At 40.3% G+C, this 21275-nt stretch overlaps 1 protein-coding gene across 1 annotated transcript in view; it reads left to right on the top strand.

Annotated features, from left to right (window-relative positions):
- Positions 1-21275, top strand: part of kirrel3b (kirre like nephrin family adhesion molecule 3b) — a 141370-nt gene that overhangs the window by 68327 nt on the left and 51768 nt on the right. The window contains exon 3 of the mRNA XM_026363674.1: positions 18295-18444. Within this exon, the coding sequence (XP_026219459.1) occupies positions 18295-18444 (150 nt within the window). The remainder of the gene's footprint in view (positions 1-18294; positions 18445-21275) is intronic.

The following is a 21275-nucleotide window of genomic DNA, read 5'->3' on the forward strand; positions in this document are numbered from 1 at the left end:
TCAGCAATGAATGCTGAGATGAGTTTTAACTCCATGTGACCTTCAGTGGGAATGAGAAGATCAAAAAAAAAAAAAAAAGTGCTAGGATGGATTCCTGGCTTCATGGCCACGAGGTTAAAAACTTACCTCTGCAGATAGACCGGAGAAGAAATATGTGAAGTTGTGAAGACAGTGAGTAGACAAAATAAATAAACAAGCACATAGAAAATCACCCCACACCCTTCTGGGCATCCCAGATTTTTCATTTCACCTACAGTATCTGTGTCTGACTCGGTTATCTATTTTCATCAAAATCACCAGATGGGCTCAAAGCGAACCTATCTCTTTATCTTCTATTTTTCAGTATTTATATTACTGTTATTTGTAGTTGTCCCCTTTCATCTTGATTTTAACTTAATCTGTTTGAGCTTTCTGAGGCCGCTAGAACAGAGAAAAAGATAGTGACAGTTCCACGGGGAACAGTTGTCATACTTACTGTAAACTACAACAACATGTCTAATTGAGCCATGCAGCTTAGTGCCATCCTCTTGCCAAAACCAGTCAGGAACTGCTCAATTGAACTGTGAGTGGAGACCTATGCGCGTGTGCAAGTGCGTGGGTGGGTGGCTGGCTGTAAGATGAGGGATCCTGGCTGTGCTGGAATGCTCTGTGGCAAGGTCTGTCGGCCTGTTGTGCTCCAGGTAATAGCTGACATTTCTTCATTTATGCACCTAATTGCTGATTTACACTGCCTCTAATTGCACGTGAAGTCAGATCCAGACTTCGTAATGGGCAAGGGAATCTAGCCAGAGGTGTCCAAATGGTTCACTCTTCCTCTCCGTCTCTACTCCCCACTCACTCCCTCTCTGTCTCTCTCCACTCCACTGTGGCTGGCTGACATCTCCTCTGCATCCTTTATTTATGCACTCTTTCATCAGTATGGCGTTCTCCTGGCAAAATGCCAAGTCAAATTGTCACTTAAGATCAGAGATGAGTTTATCTCTCTCCCTCTCACTCACTTTTTTTTTCCCTTTCTTTTTTTTTTTTCTCTACTCATCTTTCCAATCCCTTCATGGGATGACTTGTGCAGTCCCTGCATGCGGAGGCTAACAAACGGTTTAGAGATCAGTTGACTGGAAAGAATGGAAAGCAGGCTGGCAGAAAGCGAGTCAATTGCTCGGCTTAAACTGACACTAAGCAGAATCACACTGTACACCATTTTCTCTCACATTTAGTAAGGATTATGAATTTCTGAAATAGGTCACAATATGTTTTGTTTATGATTATGGAAAGAAAGCAATACAAAATGGATATTTTCTATATGAAATGCATCCCAATCAGTAACGTAATAAAGTTAGAACATCGCTGCCTGCAACCATCTCTCCATATTTTATGTGGTTATGAGATGGAGACAAAAGAATGGAAGGAGAGATCAAGCGTTTATTACAGCATAAGACCCAAGTCGTTTCCTGGAAATGAACACACTGGGGTGTGATATATGGGATCCCCTCTTCCATGTAACGGCAATCTAAGTGTCCTTTATGATTTCATTCAGAATCCCTCGCCCTTGTGTGGTGCAACTAAACACATTAAGGCGAAATGATGGATAGTCCTTCTGAGTGCAAAGAAGCAGGTGGAGGATCCAATATGTATTCTTCACCCACATGTTTGGGGGATGGGAGAGTTCATATTAATTATAGTGCAAAGAATTTTCTCCACTGTGTATTGTTCAGGTCCACTGGATGAATACTGCCGTAGTTGCATATACGTGCAAGTGAGTGTGGTGGCTCAAGTGTCCCAGTGTGGCATGCCAGTGTTGCACAAAACAAAGCTGACTTTAATGGCTGCCTTAATGAAATGCCTGGGCCCTAATTAAGCCTCATCCACATTGGTGGGAACAAGCCTGATTCAGTCTCTCTCTCTATCACTGCGAGTTCCCTAGAGGTCAGTTAAATCTTCTTCTCTTCTGCAACGTGCTGCATGGACATGTAAAAGCTTTCTCCTAATGGCTAAATTGTGTTGGGCATCTAGGTTTGTCTGTGCCAACATATGTTTAAGCAACAGAGCTGTGATATCACAGTATCTACTGTCAGCTTCTTTCTACTGGCAAGCACTGAACCAGTACAGGTTTCAGCTTTTATTTCTCATCTGAGGCCAATTATATTTTCACAAATATAATTGACTGGAGTCATATCAGGCTTGGGTTGGTGTTTCTAATTGTCTTTGATACTCAGAAATAACTCCTTTGCAATAGCAGACGTGTGGTATTGCTTAGTTTAGAATTCGTAAGATGTCTGTCTGTGACTCGTGTTCAACCTTTTGATAATAGAATGACATTGCTAAACACGACATAATGAATATGAGAAGCATGTTGAGCGAGCAGACCTTCTGCGTCTTAGCAATGCGACACAGTGTGTTGACATCTGGACAAAGTGACTTTGGAGATATTAAAGGTTTGGGACAGGCACACACAGACATAGCCAAGTCGTCTTTTTCATCTTCCCCCCAGACATGCAGGAAAACAATCATTCTCAATCTTCCACATATATACATTCAGCACCATCAGTACTATGGTATAATTAATTGCAAGAATACCTTTGTGAGAATTTTGCTTTTGTGTGGGCAAACGTTCAGTAAATATAAAATAGTGTGATAAACAGCCTCTGCTTGCTTTTTTCAGTTTAATTGGCAGCTATGACCTTCAGCTGTGTTGAAGTGCAAAGCAAACATTTGATAAAACCCGTCCACATATCTTGACTGCACTGTTTCTTCTTTGCTCCTCTCTATTTAATTTGGCTCACTTTAATCATGTTTCTCTGCTAGCTGTCACAAGTAAATAATGAGTAGACTCAAAATGTCTTTGATTTGCAAGGCCTTAGCCAGGTCACAGCTCAATTGGCGCAGAAAAAAAAAGCCTGTTTGTTGAGGACTCATTAGGAGCCTTGCAGCGTAAAGCCAGGGTCACTGGATGATATGGAGTCTCTTTATTGAAAAACCCTTGATCCTACAGATCACGAAAATATGCTCCACTATGATGGCAAGAGAGATGGGAACAATTTCCACAGATGACAAATTATATGCTTTGGGCTTGGGAAAAGAGAGAAACGCAGGGTGAATACAGACAGACAGATAAGAGCATAAAAAAGAAGAGGACATAATCTATACCTGTGTGGCTCCAAAGCCTGCAGATGAAAAGTCACATCATGTCAAACCCAGTTTTGATGCATGCTGCCCACAGATGAGGCAGCTGGCAGATATACTGTGGGTAAGCAGGCTCCTCGATCAACATTGCCAGAGGGGTATGAACATCAGTGCTTGATAGTGTCCCATATAAATGAAAACTGCAAATAAATCATGTCTATCTCTCTGAGCCAACAGTAAGAATGAATACAAATAGTCATTAGCAAAGCAGAAGTCATTTCTGTGCAGGATAACGTTTGAAAAGTTCTGCATCTGCAGTTACTTTTCGTGGCCATACTCTCAGCATGGTAACTGCAAACAGAATCTCGTAGTTCAACTGTAGTTGGCTTCCAAAACCCCTGACTTTCGGCAGTGGCTGTGCTGTGGTTTTCTGTCTCGACTCCCCGTGCTGATCTGATTGTGATTCTGTCTGTTGTACACAACCAACAGAATCAAAATGAGTGCAGACAGAAATGCATAGATACTCTGTGATTCTGTTTTTGTGTATATATATGCATCCATAAGGTATACTCTTGTGAGATTATTACTGATAAGAAATATGAAATAAAGATAGAAATATGTGACAGGCTTATTACTGACAATGTTGTAATATTTGGTGCATCATTAGGCACATCATTGCAACAGCTGTAGAAGAAACCATGCTGTGGCAGCCGAAAAGAAATATGACAAATGTTTGAATACAATAGGTTTAGTCTTTTTCCTAAATTGCTTCTACTATGCTACACTTGCATATGCCAGGAAAGTCAAACGTGTCTTCTACTGACTGATATTTTTAATTGAAATGGAGCTTGTCCTTTTTAAGAATCATTGAAAGTGTCTTTTCTCACCACTCCTGTATTCTAGTGGTCGTAATCCCCATTATACTGGCGCAACCCATCCCTCTCCCTGTTTGTTCTCTGCATGACAACTTACATGGCATTACCTTGGAGATGCATGGATTTTATTCATAAAAAATATGTTCCTGCAAATGTATAGAGAGACATTGTGTGCGCTGCCCAATCCCTTTAATATATTTAAATGTATTTCACACAGAGTGGCACCTGTAACCTAGTATTCATATTTAGCACTATTCAAGCCAAGGTTAAATGTTAAGATTAAAAAATATCAACTACAATAATGTTGTGACTACAAGGTCCATATGTTAATGTATACTGCTCATTAGAACCATAAATTTCAGCACTCCGAAAAAATAAACTCTCGGTCAGTCTTTAATTGTTAAATTCTTTTTTTTATTAACTGGGACTTTGGCAGATGCTGTTTTCAATTGTGTAGTAAACTGCACAGGGCTTATGTACAGTTTTATCATCGGCATGTGAGAAACCCTTAGTTTTTCACGAGGGATATGTTGTTTTGTGTTCATTACTGAGTGCGAGATATCACACCACCTATGTATGTAGAGCGTGTAGTCAACCACAGGCCTGTTCTTTTAGCTGGGACCCGTTACAACACCTGCTGTCAACCTCCGCAGAAATAAGCTGTGGTTATTCGGTCTTCTGTAGAGTGCATATGGCAGCAGTGAAAGAAAAGAAAAAGCTGTAAAAAGGTTGGGATACAGACAGTGAGACAGAGGGAAATAAATGGAGACACGGGGAGTTAGACAGAGACAGAGAAAGATTAACACAGAAGGTCCAGGTTGTGACTTGCTAATTGCTCCTTTGCAGCCAGGTGCAGGAGAGAGTTGTCATCCTGTAGGGTCTAAAACTGCCTGGGAGTCATAGCTAACAAACACATCTGCACACACACGCACACACACACTAGCACTGCCTGAAGTATGATAACAGAATCTGATGTTTATCTTCCTAAAGGGCATCACATTGCCACTCCAACTTACTTCAACTCATTACAACAAACTTGCTAACTGAGATGTACTCACATCCTCACCTTCCTTCCCATGCCAGTGTCTATTTATAGCCCATTTCTAACAGCAGATAAGATACCTGTTAACCTCTTCATATATCTGTGTAGGTTACATTTTACAGTCCGTAATTCCTTCCCGAAAGGTCCGGGAAAGATTTGAGGGGAGATTCTACTGCTGCTATTAGGTCACATTTCTAATATGTAGAATATTTGGCTCTAGGCTGTGTGGCAAAGCACTGCTGCAGAGATGCTGTAAGGCAACAGGAGAGAAGTCACACTGCGAGGACTAGCTTACTAAAGGTCAGACTGTCAGAACGGGGCAACCACTCTAATCTTCCCTGACCCGACCTTCAATGGAGCAACATTATCTCCATTAGTCTCTACAAAAGCTGCACTTCATTTCTCTATGCAGGCACGTCCATATTTATATGCGTGTGTGTGTTTCTGTGTACACCTGATATATGCTTCATCCACATATGCTTGTGGGTGTCTGTGCAAGAGCCTTGCAGAATTTTCCAGCTTGCAACTGGCAGCCTGCCCAGCAGTGGGACAAAAGCTCTGACAACCTAGGCAATGGCAGCCAAGGGTAATAGCTAAGGGTAACTCCACGAGTGCTGAAGTCACGGGGGCCGTTCAGTGACCAGGCAAAAAGCAAGTGCAGAAGAGCCTGTAAGTGCTCAGTAAAAACTGCAGAGGACCATGACTGCTTCTTGTTGAGAGAGCCTCTAATTGGTTTAGAACCCATGTCATCACCACTTAGAGTGGTTTAAGACATGTCTCCACAGCCCAATAGCCACACACACTAAGTGGAAAGGTGGTGGGGCACTACCCTGAGTTATAAAGAGAGAACTCTCGGAAGATGGCACCGTTTTTTATTGCTGCTTTTCATGTGTGGAATTCTTGTGGAATGGTCCATAATGTCAATGAGCTTCCATTAAGGCAAAGACAGGCCACGATGTTTCTCTGCTCAATAACCCATAGTGATTATTCAGTCACTTTCTCTCACTGTCTCCTATCCTTTGTAACCTGTGTATTTTCCTAGTAGAGATGAATTGTGAGTTAAGAGGCACTGGCAAACAACTAACAAACTTTTGCTTCTAATGTTAATGAGATCCAAAGTGTGAAGGGAGGAACTCAGTCACACACTTAATCATCGCTTGTGGAGCCAGTTGGAGTTAGTTTGTGAACTCAGCAGGTTTTAAAAAAAGTGACCTAATAATGTCGTCCACTCTTAAACATCTTAGCTTTCTCTGTAAACACTTCACGGTGGAAACATCTCTCTTGTAAAACCTTGTCAGAGCAATTAGTCAAATTGACATCCAGCTGAGCTGAAAGTGTGGAGGAGTGAGGCCACCTTGTTGATTTTTTTTCTCTTTATTTAACAAAGGGTGCAACTGCAAATTTCAAAGTGTTTTGCCTGCACTAAAATAAAAATTTGGAATAAAGCAAAACTGATATTAAATTAGAAAATGGAAAAGAGAGAAAGTAGAGACATTGTTGCAAAGGGGGGTGGGGGCAAAAGCAGCAATGGAAGGAGCGTGGGGGTTCAAAGTTCTTTCAGTATTGGAAGCTGAATTATGGCCCCAGGCAATGCCGTCGGCAAAAGAAAGTTCAAGAGGCATGGAAAAAAGGAGAGGAGTAGTCCCGAAAAAGGCTTTCTTGAGGCTTCACAGTCTAGTAACCAGGATGCTGAGCTGGATGTGGCAAAGTGCCCCAGGGGAGGCCAGGAGCGCTGAGAGACAGTAACCTGAGATGAGAGGCACCTGAGCCTCAGCATCAAACCATCTTGTGATCCGCTGAAGACCACGTTTTCTGTATCTGCTCGCTGATTCCCCACCAATGGACAAAAAGATCAATCCTCACAATCTGGTCACACTGGTCTTTTTGTCCTGGCAGACAACAGTCAAGCACATTTTAGATAAACAAGTAAGGTTTCTTTGTTGAACTTATGTGAGTGCTTACAGAATCAAAACAGTCCGTGCTGCCTTTAAAAATATATGATATTGTGCTTTATGAATTAAAAATGCTCGCAAAAAGGGTAGATTAATGGTGTCTGTAGAACCATTTGATGGAAATAAAAAAATAAAAAGCAATGGGCCCTACACTTGGAAGAAAAAATACTTTTCTTGAGTAAAGTGTATTTATTTCCAAGCAAAACAGTTTGATAAACAGCTCTTTAACTATATGAATCTGTTTAGAATATTATGTGATTCCAAAAGAAAGTGCTAAAAGTAAAAAGGGTGCATTTTCAATTAGTTTTTAGGCTTGTTGCCCACAGAGTTTCAGGCGGACCTTTTTTCTATCATTACCCTCCCATTTGTTTTACTGCCTTAAGTCCCCTAAATCCTATGACTGCTGCATCTCACACAGCTGTGCACTTTTACGGCATTTGCTAATGTACTGTAAATGACATAAAATATGACAAGCTTAGTTTTCTGCCAACACTTGCTTTTATATCATCTTTTACACCATTTTGAATTCCCATTTATTTATTTGAAAGCAGATGTGATTTTATGTCCTCGCCATGGCTGTAAAGTGCTACTTTGAAATGCAAATTAAAGCTTTGATTGAGAGATTTCCGTGAAAAAGGGTGTTGTGTACGAGGTGGCGGCGTGAAAGTCGGTCCGAGGGGAGATGTTGCGTGGTCCCTTTTGGGGCTTGGTGATGTATTGCTGAAGATCCATGTAGGCTTTTAGAGGACACGCTAGGACACACTGCTGAGATCCCACACATGACGAGCAGACTTTCCAGACAGTCATCCTGTCAGGTCTTCTCACTGTAAACCACACTGGCTAAAAAAGCTAAATTCCTGTTCCAGACACAATACTGCATCCACCCTATTTTTTTTTTAAACTTTAAAGACATTGCCTACAGCTTTCTGGAAATAATGTTTTTTGTCCATTTAAGGGGAAATTTCAAAGAAAGGCTATGGGAATTAAATTACAGGATAGAGTGTCTGCTTATTGCCTTATATGCACTTAAAGGTAGAGTGTATACTTGAAAGGTAATGGCTTTCTGCAGTCAAGTATTATGGTGGCTCCCACACTGAAATGGATCTCTTTACTCCTGTCTTGACAGAGTCCTCTTAGTAAAGGTGTGGCATAATATAGTTCCGACTCAGGCCTCTTATCTCGTGTCAGTGGTATCCTACACACCTTGATAAAGCCTCCTTTCCTCTCTTGTCTCGTAACAGCATTCCCCTGTCTGTCAGGTACTGTAGGAGCCTGCCTCTCATCTTTCCTTCTCTACACACACACGAGCAAGGCTTTCCAAAAAGCTTTTTTTTCCACTAATGTAGTGAATAGTGCTCGCAGCAGTGGACATGCATTTGGTAGACTCCTCTTCATCACCTGCATTTATGTATAAAAAGCTGCTGACACCTTACAATATGATAACCAGACAGATGTTAAGTTAGATTCTCACTAATGGAACAAGGGAGGCTGTCACTGAAATCATATTTTCGTTGGAATTTAGCGATTAGTTAGTAATCTATCAGTGATCTGTCACTTGAGAAATCACAACCTGAGACAGGTCACCGAGTTTGCTAGCAGTCTGTTACTCGGCATAGCTTAAGACATGGTGTAAAGATCTTCTTCCACTGTCTGCAAACAGAGACATCCTGGAGCTCCTCATTTACCCACTTTTAATACTAGGTTTAAAGGACAAAATAAGACAATAATTAACACACACACTCACACAAACATACAAATAGGTATACACAGCCACATAAGCATTAGGATTTTCTCTCCCAATGCAACACAAAATTGTAATTACAGCTCACTTGACAATAGACAAGGCAGGGATCATTATTGCAACATTTATGGTAAAGGCAGAATGCCTGTGTTGCTGTAATGGCCATGGCTGAGCTACTGATGTTGTGATTTAACCTGGCACTTTGGCAGTGGCGAGCCGCTCCTCCAAATCAAGGCTAAGTGGCGGCTTCATCAGTGCCCTGTCGAGATGAAACACTCGCCCAGCGGTGACACAGAGATGAGGCCCTGATTGGGACAAATACGTCTCCCTCTGGTGTCAGCTCTCATTCACCGGTCTGAGCACAGGCTGAAAGAAAGACAAATGTTTTGATTAGGGGTCTCTTTCAATGTCACAGCAGCCAGTGAAGAAGAATGAGATGAGGCCGTCTCCAAGGGAAGCAAATAGTTGAAGACGATGAGAGGAAAATGGATGTCTCCACTGTCTGGAGGGTGTCGAATGGGGTTTTTATGAGTCAGAGAAAGCTCACTGAGAGCATCTCTTTTAATGAGACCACATTCCTTTTTTCAGAAGACCATTTCAGTTTATGCCTGGCAATTGTTAAAACTCAGGATGACATAAATAAAATCTTTCAGAAAAGTTGCAGTGTTATTCTTAAAGTGGCAAAGATTTACATCCGTCAGAAGAGTGTTCACAAACCTAGACAACATCTGCGAAAATTCCCTTTCACTTGCTAAAAAGAGCCGTGACTTGCTATAACTAGCACATTGTTATCAGTTTTTATTATTTATTTTATTTTTTACTTACTATCATCATGAGATTTCATTGTGAGTGAACACTGTCTATGTTGATCTATTTTATTGCAGATAATTATAAGACCATTATTCACTGGAAGTGGATAATTAAAAATCCATCCCAACTAGAGAAATGCGAGCATTAACGGCTGTGTCACTTGAGAAATGGTGGTAGCAGGGCTCTCATCGTTCTTTCTATATCATTCAACCATTCTTTGTACTTTAATCTATTGCAGTCAACGGGAAATGGGGGATCTGCTGCATTAAGCCACCCCAGAGAGAAATTTTATTTTCTTTTTTGTTTACTTTCAAAAGATTGATCTATCTCTCTATCTGGACGGCTTGGGTAACGTCTTATGGTCTTAAAAAACCCTTATGAACCAGTTAAAGCGAACTGCCCAAGCGCACAGCTGCACCCACATCTTGCACACTTACGCTGCACCTTTGTTTATCCTGCCAGCAAATATGCAGTCTTAACACGCTGTCTTGTCTAGCCAAATATTTCCTCATAAAGAAAAATTTGGATGTCTGTGTGCCATAGCTAGTGGTGAATAGAGTGAGCAAAAATATACAACACAGCCTTGCAAGAGATACCTCGACAGATATGCCACGAATTTCAGCGGGATGCTGAAAACATCTTAAAGTGCTGTCACTGTTGTACTGTGAGAACCTCATCTTGGACAAAAGATGGAGTGTGGTTTATTAATGGAGTCTATATCCCTCAGTTTATCTTTTCATGGGATGTCTACTGCAGTGGTCCCCAACCCTGGTCCTCAAGGCCCACTGTCGTTCATGTTTTCCATCTGCCTGTTGTGGAATAAAGGCACATGGATTGCCTTCAATAAGTAAGGAATCTGATTATATTAATGGGTTTTTCTCTCTAGTGGCTAAAACATCCCTCAACATGCGCTAGAGTATGACGCCACCACATACTGTGACCTCAGTAATAAACATTTAGCAGAATTATAACCTTGTAAAAGTAGAATTCAAGACAGAGCTGCTGTGTTGGACTGCATTAGATCACTTGTAAGCAACTCATTTGACATATTAAAGCCTGTATATGGAATTGGATATAAGCACAGATTCGTCCCTTTTGGCTTTATTGTCCAGGAGCTTTGATCTAACTCTTGATTTAATCTCTTTGATTTAAAACAAAACAAAAAAAATGCTCTAAGTCTTGAAAGTCAAGGTACACTTTTATCTTGTCAGGCCTGCAAAATATGAGTTATGGCTGGACAAAAGGCAGCTTAATGTGGCTTTCTGTGCCTGTGACATATCATGTAATAGAAAAATGGGACTCTCTCTCAAAAAATATGATTTGCCCTATTGGACTAAGGCCCTCTCTACACCACATCCATCAAATCAGCCACCTGAGTCTGTCTCAAATGCTCATCATTCCTTAATGAGCATGATCAATCCCAATGTACGCTCACTTTGAATACGCTTCAAGGTCCCTTTTCTGCACAAACACATTCCCTTTGCAAATCATCTTGTCTTGATGTCTTGACATCCATACACTCAGTAAATACTCAAGTGTTCATGTGTCAGTAACGAGACAATAGCAAGGCTGCTCCTGAGCTCTGAAAACAAACATTCAAACAAATACTCCGGTGACAGCGAGTGCTGAAGAGGCACAAGGCAATGACGTGGTGAAAGTTGACAAAGAAAGAGTGTAATGATGGAGTAGAGAAACAGAAGGGACCCTTCCTATTCAATCAGGCCCCATCTGAACTCCCAAACTCCTTCTCTTCTCAATCTCCCTCGGTCATTTGCATCTCTTTTATGTCCCCGATTCCCATTATGCAAAAGTATACGCTAAAAAAGCAGTCCGATTTGCAAAGTGAGTTGCTCCATTTCCCCTTACTTTTTTAATCAATACCAGCCACGGAATGAGGGTTATGTGGTGTTCAGTCGCATTTATGCTAACTAGAATATTTGAACCATTTTCTTTGAACTGTTGTTACCTTGGAAACTAGCCCACAGGAGTTGCTGCTTTATACCCGTAATTACAATCAGTGGTCAGACTAGGTCCTGTGCTAACAGAACAAAGCTCACATATATCCTGTAAGTAAACCACTTTGTGGTATTGTTCTATTTCACACTACTTAGAGGCTGAGAACCTTGAAAACCTTTACACTTCATTAAGTCACTCTTCCCCTTTATCCATCATAGGGGATATTACACAGACTTGTTTGTTTTCTGCTATGAATTTTGGAGAAGGGTAAGAATCCATTTCATGGCTTATGACGCCTTGATGAACTTTGGGCCTAACTGAATGGGAACCGACGGAAAAGATGCAGCCCAAAGAGATTAATTAAGCATCTGTGGCCCCTGATACTCTGGTTTTTGATGTCCATGAAATCTCACTTCTTCTGGACATGTAGCTGATGATAAAGTGAGTGCCTGCAAGGCCTTCCCGCTGTTGCCATTTGTAATTTTTAGAAGTCTTCATCAGAGGCGATCCATCTTGATTGTGTCTTGGCAACTGCCATGCTCCACTAATGCACAGTGTGAGAGAGGGCATAAATACAACATCTTCCGGCAGCACTGATGTTTATCTTCTCTGCTTCATGAATTTGCATTCCCACAGACAAATTTTACTCATAATGGCAGCTATCACATCACAGATAGGATGGGTGTATTGTCTGTGTGCATACAGTGTTTGTTTTACAAGTGGACAGGCAGGAAAAAAAGGATTTGAACATTCTGATGAGGAAGAGAGATTGATAGTAATACATGTTTCATCTAATGGGCTTGATGGAGCTTTATGAAATATTCATTTTTGGTAACTACTGTTGTCACACTGCCAGCTGCATCTGAAGGATTCATTCTTCATTAATGAAGTAGCCTATGTAACAAAAGCCTAGCTGCTCTGAGGAATAAGGCATCATTCCATCCTGTATCATAATTTGTGTTAAAACCTTGGTACAAGCAGGTTGGAAATTTTGAAATTCCAACATCTGACAAAGGAAAAGAAAATCCATTATTACAGTGAATACCATGTAGCCCCCAGAGAAGAAGCTTGACAAATACTATGACAAATATTTGAGACCTTGTCATTTCTGCTGTTCCTTCCCTATCTGAAGGCGCATGCTTGTTTGCAGACTCATAAAATTTCCACTTTTCAGAACACACTGAAGGCAATTTCTGTCAGTTTATAAAAAGGTGTTTTACTTTAAACCATCTCCCGTGCGCTGACTGTAGGTGTGGATCTTCTTTCTTTGTAACCGCATGACATAACGCTAATGGAGTTTCACAGAGTTAACTAAGCTTTCCATTTTCAGTCACTTTCATCTGCAGAGTTTGTGCGTGAATGTGCCTTAGACTTAACACTGAGATTAGTGTGGTGCGACAAAGTCTGTCTAACAGTAGGTGAATGTGTGCTGTACAATGGCTCTATTTGCCATGTGCTCCCATTTTTTGCGCACATAAAGACGTGTTACTAGAAATATACCAGGTTATAGTTGGGTTCAAAGTGCCAAATATCAATAAAATAACCCTCTAATTGCCATAACAAATTCCTACAAGTACAAAATCAATCCCAGTTAATCAGAATTGTTGGGTGACTTCAAAATGTGACCCATTACTTCAGAATTTATATTGTGAATAAATTAGATTATAAAACATAGTTGATCAAAGCGTGACTTTCAGTGGCTATGACTGGTGATTAATGACTTGTTTTCCTGCCAAGTTTCTGTCACACATTTGCAGTAATATTGCTTTAACACCTCTGAAATTGGCCATGCTTTCTTTTTTCAAATTTGTCTAAACGATTTGTCAGGCATTTTACAGAAAGAATTTATCACCAATCTTAAACTAACTCACAAAAAGAACATGATATCCATGGGCAAAACCAACGCGCTTTCTATCGCCTAAATGGATTGACGAATCTCAAAGCAGCACGGTTCACTGATAGTGTTAAATTAATGATTATGCTGCAGAGAATTGAAATGCACAAATCATGGACATTAGCATATGGTGTAAATGAGAGAATGCATGCTGGATGTTGAGGGTTTGTGACTAATCAGCCTCGTCTAGTGGCGAAGGACAAGGATATGTGTCATTGCCTCAAGAAAAGAAGGAGGGGACAAAGAACATGTAGTCATACACTTAGAAAATGTACTTTTCTGTTCCCTGTTGTGTACATCTCTACTTTGTGGTTTAAACAAATGTATCTGCTGGGGTCCCTGCAGGGAGAGTAGCCAATATTTTTCATTTTACCTAGGTCTTGTTGGTCATTGCAATACTATCTACAAGAGTAACTTAATTTAGTCTCTAAATTCACATTTTATCACAAACAGCTAGCACTTGTCACCTATAACAACACTACCAGTGGTTCACAAGATAAAAATAAACCTCTCCTCTCAGCTCCCACAACTGTTTCTCATCACTACTTCCACTCTCATACCACAGGAAACTACCAAAAGGAGTGTCATAAAAAAAAAAGAACCTGTGGTCATTGGCTACCAAACTAAAACACATATGACTAACTCACTCGTGCCTCCATATTCCATTCCGAAGCCCTCCTGTGCTTCTAAATTGCTGGTATAAAATACCCAGGCCAGAGGGGTAATAGTTTTTGATAATGATCCTGGACTAAGCTTCGGTGCTGTGTGGCCACATGTCGCACAGACAGCATGCTGATTATTTCTCTGAAGTGGGCTGGATGTGTGTCCGTAACAGTAATTTCCAGGCTTGATTGGCAAAGAGCGATGAAATTGGGGGCAGTTAGCACTGAGGGGAAAATAGTGCTCGAGTGTGTGGAAATGCAGGAGCCGTCCAATGGTAAACAAATTATCTGAAGTGAAATGACAACATTAGGCGATGCAAAGTGCCAGTCCACATTAGGAATATGTCTGTGCACACACATCATCTGTTTTTTTGGTTTTTGTTTTTTTTTCTCACCATTCAAACATCTGGCCATTCCTCCTCAAAGATCTCACCTCCCTAAATTCAGGGTGTTTAATCAGACCCAGTATGAATCATATTCTCTGATTTGATTCAAATAAACTAAAAAATAATATTCAGTGAGAAGTAACCCACAGAACATCTGTGAATTCAAGTGAATTCAGCTTTGTAACTTATTTATATATATATATATATATATATATATATATATATATATATATATATATATATATATATATATATATATATATATATATATATATATATATATTTCAATATATAAAGATGTAGTAACATGGAGAAATGTTCAGAATGATACCTGTGTTGGATTGAACATGGATCATGACAAAGGAAGCTTGTGCAAATCCTTTCTTTTCTTTGTAATAAGCTGAGTTCTGTTGACAGATTTGGTTGTCACTATGTTCATGTAAGCCAGAAATTCTTGTTAAGGGTATCTGCATTATAGTCTCATGCCGACAAATATAATCATTGTGATATGTTTGAAGAATCCCTGCTAATCCTTGAAGATGGTGGTGTGTTGCAGTGGACACTGCTGTAATGATGTTGCTCTCAGTACGATAATTGGACAGAGATGGCGATAGATAGGATCAAGACAGGAAGAAAAGAAGATACACTCAAACCTTCTTCAAATATGTGATTTCATTGCAAAACTCTGCAGCGTGTTTCTTTAAGGAAATGGGGCTGTTAGATAATAGAGGGTAAGCTCTTATGAAAGATTTGAGCTAATTCGCAATGCTCAATTTCGCTAATCCAAAGAGTTGGAGTGAAACATTTCTCTATTATTCTCACTAATCTTCCAAAACAATATAGGAAAACAAACCATATAGTTAACAGTTTTTCTTCTATTTATATTTTAAGTTGGTCTATTTATTGTCTGTAACAACAGTTGAAAGGTGCCTGTCTCTGCTCTGTGTTCCCACACATTTAGAGAATATAACTCTCAAGGTCAAGACCCATTTGTCTCATAAAAAATGTGTCATGTCTGTTTTCCATTTAATTTATTTTTTTAACCAGACTCTGTTTAAAAAAAAAAAAGCTCATTAGGATGCTTAATAAAGCATAGTAAACATGGACCTGCAGCTCTGTGGGTACCTGAGTGCAAACACCACTCTCCTCCTACAGTGTTACCATCAGTGATAAAGTCTGCAAAATGAAGTGCTTAATTTTTAATTGAGCATTTTAGTAAATTCTTCACTCGGTTGCATAGGAGGGAGGGCCACCTTTTGTGCCAATGCTGTGATGCTCAGTGAAGGATAAATATGGCAGATGTGACAGAGATTTATTCAGTGCACAGGGGATAGATGAATGAATGGAGCCACCTAGATGTATGCCCCAGTCCTCTCAAACGCATCACCTCCATTTCTCTACTGCTGTGTTCCTATGAAGACACATTTGTTGCAAAACCCAGCCAGGCTTTAAATTGAATGAAGGAGGTCACTTTTTAACTGATCAAGTGACAAGTACAAGCTGGTGTCATTTGCCTTTGATTTTTTTTTTACCGCCAGTGTATTTTAATAACTCTTCCAGCCATGAATTTCGGAATGGCAACCCAGAGAATACTTAGTCAACATATTGCAGAAATATTTTCAAGGATCAAGTATCAGTTCAAGACCAGCAGTGCTACCAGATCCCAAAAATGCTGGATCCTTCAAACTACAAACTCAGTAACATTAATTGTTTGAAATGCTCTGTTTGGCATATCTTTCAAACTTCTGTCTCCAAACCACAGCATAGCAAATAGTCCTGGTGATGTCAGCAATTTAAGAAGGCTCGCTGCAAAGCCACAGAAGACATTACAACTGCTTTCAAAGGCTGAGTGGCATTCCCTATGATGAGTAAACTGATCTCGATGTGCTCACTTGTGTATCCAAACCTCTCATGTAACAAATTACGTTCCCCGTGCAACTAAAAATGTAATTATGTTTTGTTGAAAGATGCAAGATCAGATGCTTGCACAGAAAAGTAAACGGGATGTTGTACTGCAAGACTGAACAGTTTGGTGAAAAAATAGTACAACTACACTATCTAGACACCTGAAGTATGCAGGCATGTGCATTGCCAACAGAGATACCCCTCCAACATTGACTCAGTAACTGCATAAGCTAAACTGTCTGATAATATCTGTCATCACTGAGCAGATACAAGATTCCCTGGCGTTTACAGTGTCTTTTTTTCCAGAACATGCCAAGAGGTTTGTTGAGTAGCTGTCTATATGTTAGGTTGCTTCATCTGCGTGCTGACAGAGCACCTCCGAGATAAGCTCCTCACATGGGAACAAACTCGGGGCTAAACAAAGCTGTCTAGGTTTGAAGGGCAATACATATGGTGAGATAAAGTCTTATACCTAACCAGCATTAACCACATAGTACACACACATTTATGACAGTCCTGGTTAGCCAGGGACAAAGTTGTGGAGCTTCAGAATGATGAAAAACCCTTGACGGTGTATGCTTTGAGATGCAGCACGTTATTTTTTTTCTGTTTAGTAATAGATATATATTGAAAAGAGTCACTGGGTTGGATTGTGTATTTCTTTGTGTGCACATGCGACACAGTGTGCGTGAATCAATATGAAAAGTTCTTTTTTAACAAGTTATCCGTCAATTGGAATTTGGTTCAAGGCTAAAAAAAAAGACTGGTGGGGATTCTAATGGCATTTTCCAACTAAATTAAAATCAGTTTCTCATATGCCAACAATCTTTCCTCTGATGGTGGTTTGAAATCATACAACAAAGCCAATCAATTTCCTTGTCTGCAATAGGATAAGTAATGTTCTTTGAATATAAAACTAAGCATACAAAAAACTACAGCAGATGACTGCAATGTGATACGAAGATGTGTGACGAAAACACTTTCAAGTTCCTTGTTGTCTTTGCTCAGCTTATTATTCACAAATGATGCGTAATAGGAATACATGCTCCTGTGTATACAAATATGTGCCAGTGTTACCACACTTATCAAAGAAGGAAAAAGATATTGAGTTCTGCAAGAAATAGACCAACAGAATGATCCATGCAGTTTCAACTTATTTACCTGCTAATTTTGTCAGAAGATCATTTGAACTGAATTTAGAAAAATAAGAAATACCTGTGAATAAAATTCAATAAAGTGCAAGAGATGAGGTGAAACGTTTAGATGTTTGCTACAATTTGTGCTCTCTAATCGACATGAGATTGGCTGACTGATTGCATTTTGGTGTTTCTAAATACATATCTGTGTCACTTGATACCCTCCAGTCTGATTCACAACATTAGACCCCCCCCCCCCCCCCCCCCCCCCCCCCCCTCCCCTTCAACTGCCCGGTACCCATCCCCATTAACACAACCTCTGCCTCTAATGGAGTTCACTGCTTCCCTCTTTCCACCTGAACACACAGTCGAGGAGTACAGCTAATAGCAGTTGCACAATTGGAATACATGGGTGTGAGCTTGAGTTAATGGATGCCACTAGAGCAGTGTTGGCAGACAAGATCGTGTTATCTGCTATGGTGTGTACGGGCCCAGCCCATCTGTACGGTGACATACTTCATAAATGAATCAAGCTGAGCTGTGACGCCTGTGCTTCAGTCCTGCTGCTGCACTGACACGTTTGATGCATGTACAGTATCTTGCTTCTGTATTGTGAATAGTGGAAAAATATGCCACATTTGTACATCACCTTTTTTTTACATTCCTTTACTGACAAGAGATTTCAGTGAAATTAGTGGAAACAGGAGCATGGTGTATTTCCTGTGTTAAACGTTTACGACTTCTTGTCCTTATATTAAAACAGTATAATTATTTAAATGAGCTGTATCTAACATTTACCTTATTTTGTTCTTTAGGGGCAGAGGCCATGTTTTCTCAGCAGCCACAGGACCTGGTGGTGGTGGCAGGCCAGCCTGTGACGCTACCATGCACTATCCCCAGTTACCATGGCGTTGTCCTCTGGATCAAAGATGGCCTGGCGCTGGGAGTTGGCAGAGACCTTTCTGGTAAGAAGCAGCATTTATCCACTTGTCATCCTGCATTCCCCTATCATAATCAGTTTCTCCTATTAATTACACTCTGTAATAAAACTGTCATATTCAAATAGCTGCTTTATGTCATCTAAAGCCCGCACATGTCAACATCCTACTGTCTGCCAAATATATCACTCTACAGGCAGATAAAAAAGTATTACATTATGAGTGCTACATGAAACATCACACAATATGACCAAACTGAATGAAAAATTAATTTATCTCTCTATTAGATGCAGACCTAATTCCCTTATACTTTGTGTTTGGCAGAGAAGCACGCAAATCCGAATGAAATGTGAAATCAATAGTGCCACCGGTCTTTTTCTGGTGCTCCAGGCTGCTAAATGGCTTTTTGAAGAGTAACTGGCGTCGTCTAATTACACTGCACCTCATGTATAATTGCCTTAATTGTTTAATTTGAACTAAAAGAGACTACCACACTGTCATTTAGTAGCCTGTTGTTCCACCAGTCAGGGCTTTATGTATATTCATGACCTTGATGAATTCCAAGGAAACACATCAGTCCCCTAAATAAACATTTACAACCTTGTGATGCACTGAGCTAGTGAATCAGAAATCCATAAAAGAGTACTACACCCACATCATTTATTGAAATTATCATTTCTTTCTTTCTTTCAAAAGAGATCCATTTGAATATGTGAAAAGCACTCCGGACACAACTGGATGCATTAGTCCATAAGGGCACAATCTTTATTTCACAGCTTTCTAATTAGCCTCATACACCTCCAGTCTGTGACTACTGAGAAATCTTATTGCAATTCAAGGCACAATGACACAACATCCAACTGAGCCCATTTTTAAAACACAAAAGACTCTTATGATCAGGAATGATTAAATATGTATTCCACTAGAGACAGGTGGTCTTCAAACTCTCTGACCTTTAGCAAACACACTTAGAGGCCTTCCCTGTCACCAATGAAGTCTGTAATTAAACCTCTGCGGCTGACAAAAATGCAGTAAAGCCATGCTATTCCCACTTCAAATCCTCATCAGGCCTGCAGGAAGCAGTGGTTGAGGGGTTGCTGTAAACAATGGTCCCGCAGTCTTTGAGTCTCCTTCAGATGGAGAGGAAGCAGACCAGGAGAGTACTTATGATTGCTTTAGATGGAGAATGGAAAAGGGAGCACAATATTATTAAGGGAGGTGAGATGTACATTTTATTTTATCCCCTAGTCTTTTATTGATTTAACAAGACAAGACAATCAAGATGAAATCTCACTTCAACAACTAGAAAAGTCAGAGGAAGGAACAGAACCGAGAGAAAAGGCTGGGTCACAACACTCAAGGGAACTACAGTAGATCAACCTTTAACCGTACATCTGTGAATAGTTTAACAATGGTGAGCAGAATGAAGGGTTTTGTACAAGGAGGAAGACACTGCTCGCCTGGAGAAGATAGGTCGCTGAAATCAACAGTGTGATACGGACAGGGGCTGAGTGCCTGTCTTTGAAACGGATGACACTTTTTAAAAACAAAGCGCTCCACAGCTGTCCTTTTTATCTCTCCTGCCTACACAAACAAGTAATGCATGTGGCAGTAAATGAGTAACGGTACATCCACTGCGCGATGTACACAATGAAAGGAAAGTGGCAGCTGTATACATAAAAAGTGTGACGAATCAAATGTTGCACGGAGCATTTCAATAATATAGGTCTACTCGGCTATTCATAGAAAGAAGCTGCGTCTGCAGCGGCGTGCTCCGCCTGGGACCTGTTTCTTTTCACAGGAGAGAGTGATTAAACCAAGAGAACTCTTTCACTATTCAGCGCAAGAAATCACAGCACAAAAGCCAATGATTCCTATCTGTCCCCGAATTTCCTATTTACTCCCTTTTGTGTCACGCTGCTCCACTCTAATTAAAGAAAAGTAAAGTAGCCGCACAGTGGCTCAGAACATACCAATCAATATCGTGAATATGCATGAGTATCTGCTACACACAACGGAGGTGACAACAAACACAACTCCTAAAAGGGAATGGTGCACATACAGTTAGGGTGAAGAAGTAAGCATCTGTGGTCACTGTTCTGCACATTATGATACAGGAGGTTAAACTCGTGGGAAGAGAAGTTGAGCGTTAACAAAACTTCACCTGCAAGCATGTGTCACACCAACCTCTGATGAGAGCCAATTAAACACCAGTCACCTGCTCACAGCTGCAGCAAACCTGTCTCTGTCCCCTATTGGTTACACTGTGTGAGACATGTTCTAGGTGAGCACCACAAATCATTAGGCCATGCCTCAAGTGTCTGTATACTTACATGCACCCACACATGCACGTACACCATTGATCCAGCCTCAAGACAAATCCATTCCCCCTGATGGATTCATTAGTCCTTAATGGTTCTATTTTACATTGTTTGCTTTGGGTAACACATTGTGTCTTTGAAAGTCGATGAGATCTAAGATCAATGGCCCTTTATGGGTACACATCATGTGCAGTGGTGATCAGTCTTCATGTGTGCCAGTATAATTTTAGTTTTATTGACAAAATGCATGACCAAGGTACTTATAAGGAGACAAAAAGACATTACAGTATGTTTACGTTCTTTGAAAATGAGATTATAACGTTCTTATCATTTCCTATCCACCGCAAATGCAAATGACTTTCGCTTCTGGATCAAGCTAATGTACTGAAAAGATACTGGAACAAAGCCATATCCTCACACTGCAAAATTATTCTTAGTTTGCCAGAGGCACAGATGAGGTAATTGGCCAGATCATTTGTGTAACAGAAATTGACATGGCTTATACCTTGCTTCAATTAAGGCAAGCAAAACAAAAGT

Source organism: Anabas testudineus, chromosome 13, assembly GCF_900324465.2.
Source record: "Anabas testudineus chromosome 13, fAnaTes1.2, whole genome shotgun sequence".
Lineage (NCBI taxonomy): Eukaryota > Metazoa > Chordata > Actinopteri > Anabantiformes > Anabantidae > Anabas > Anabas testudineus.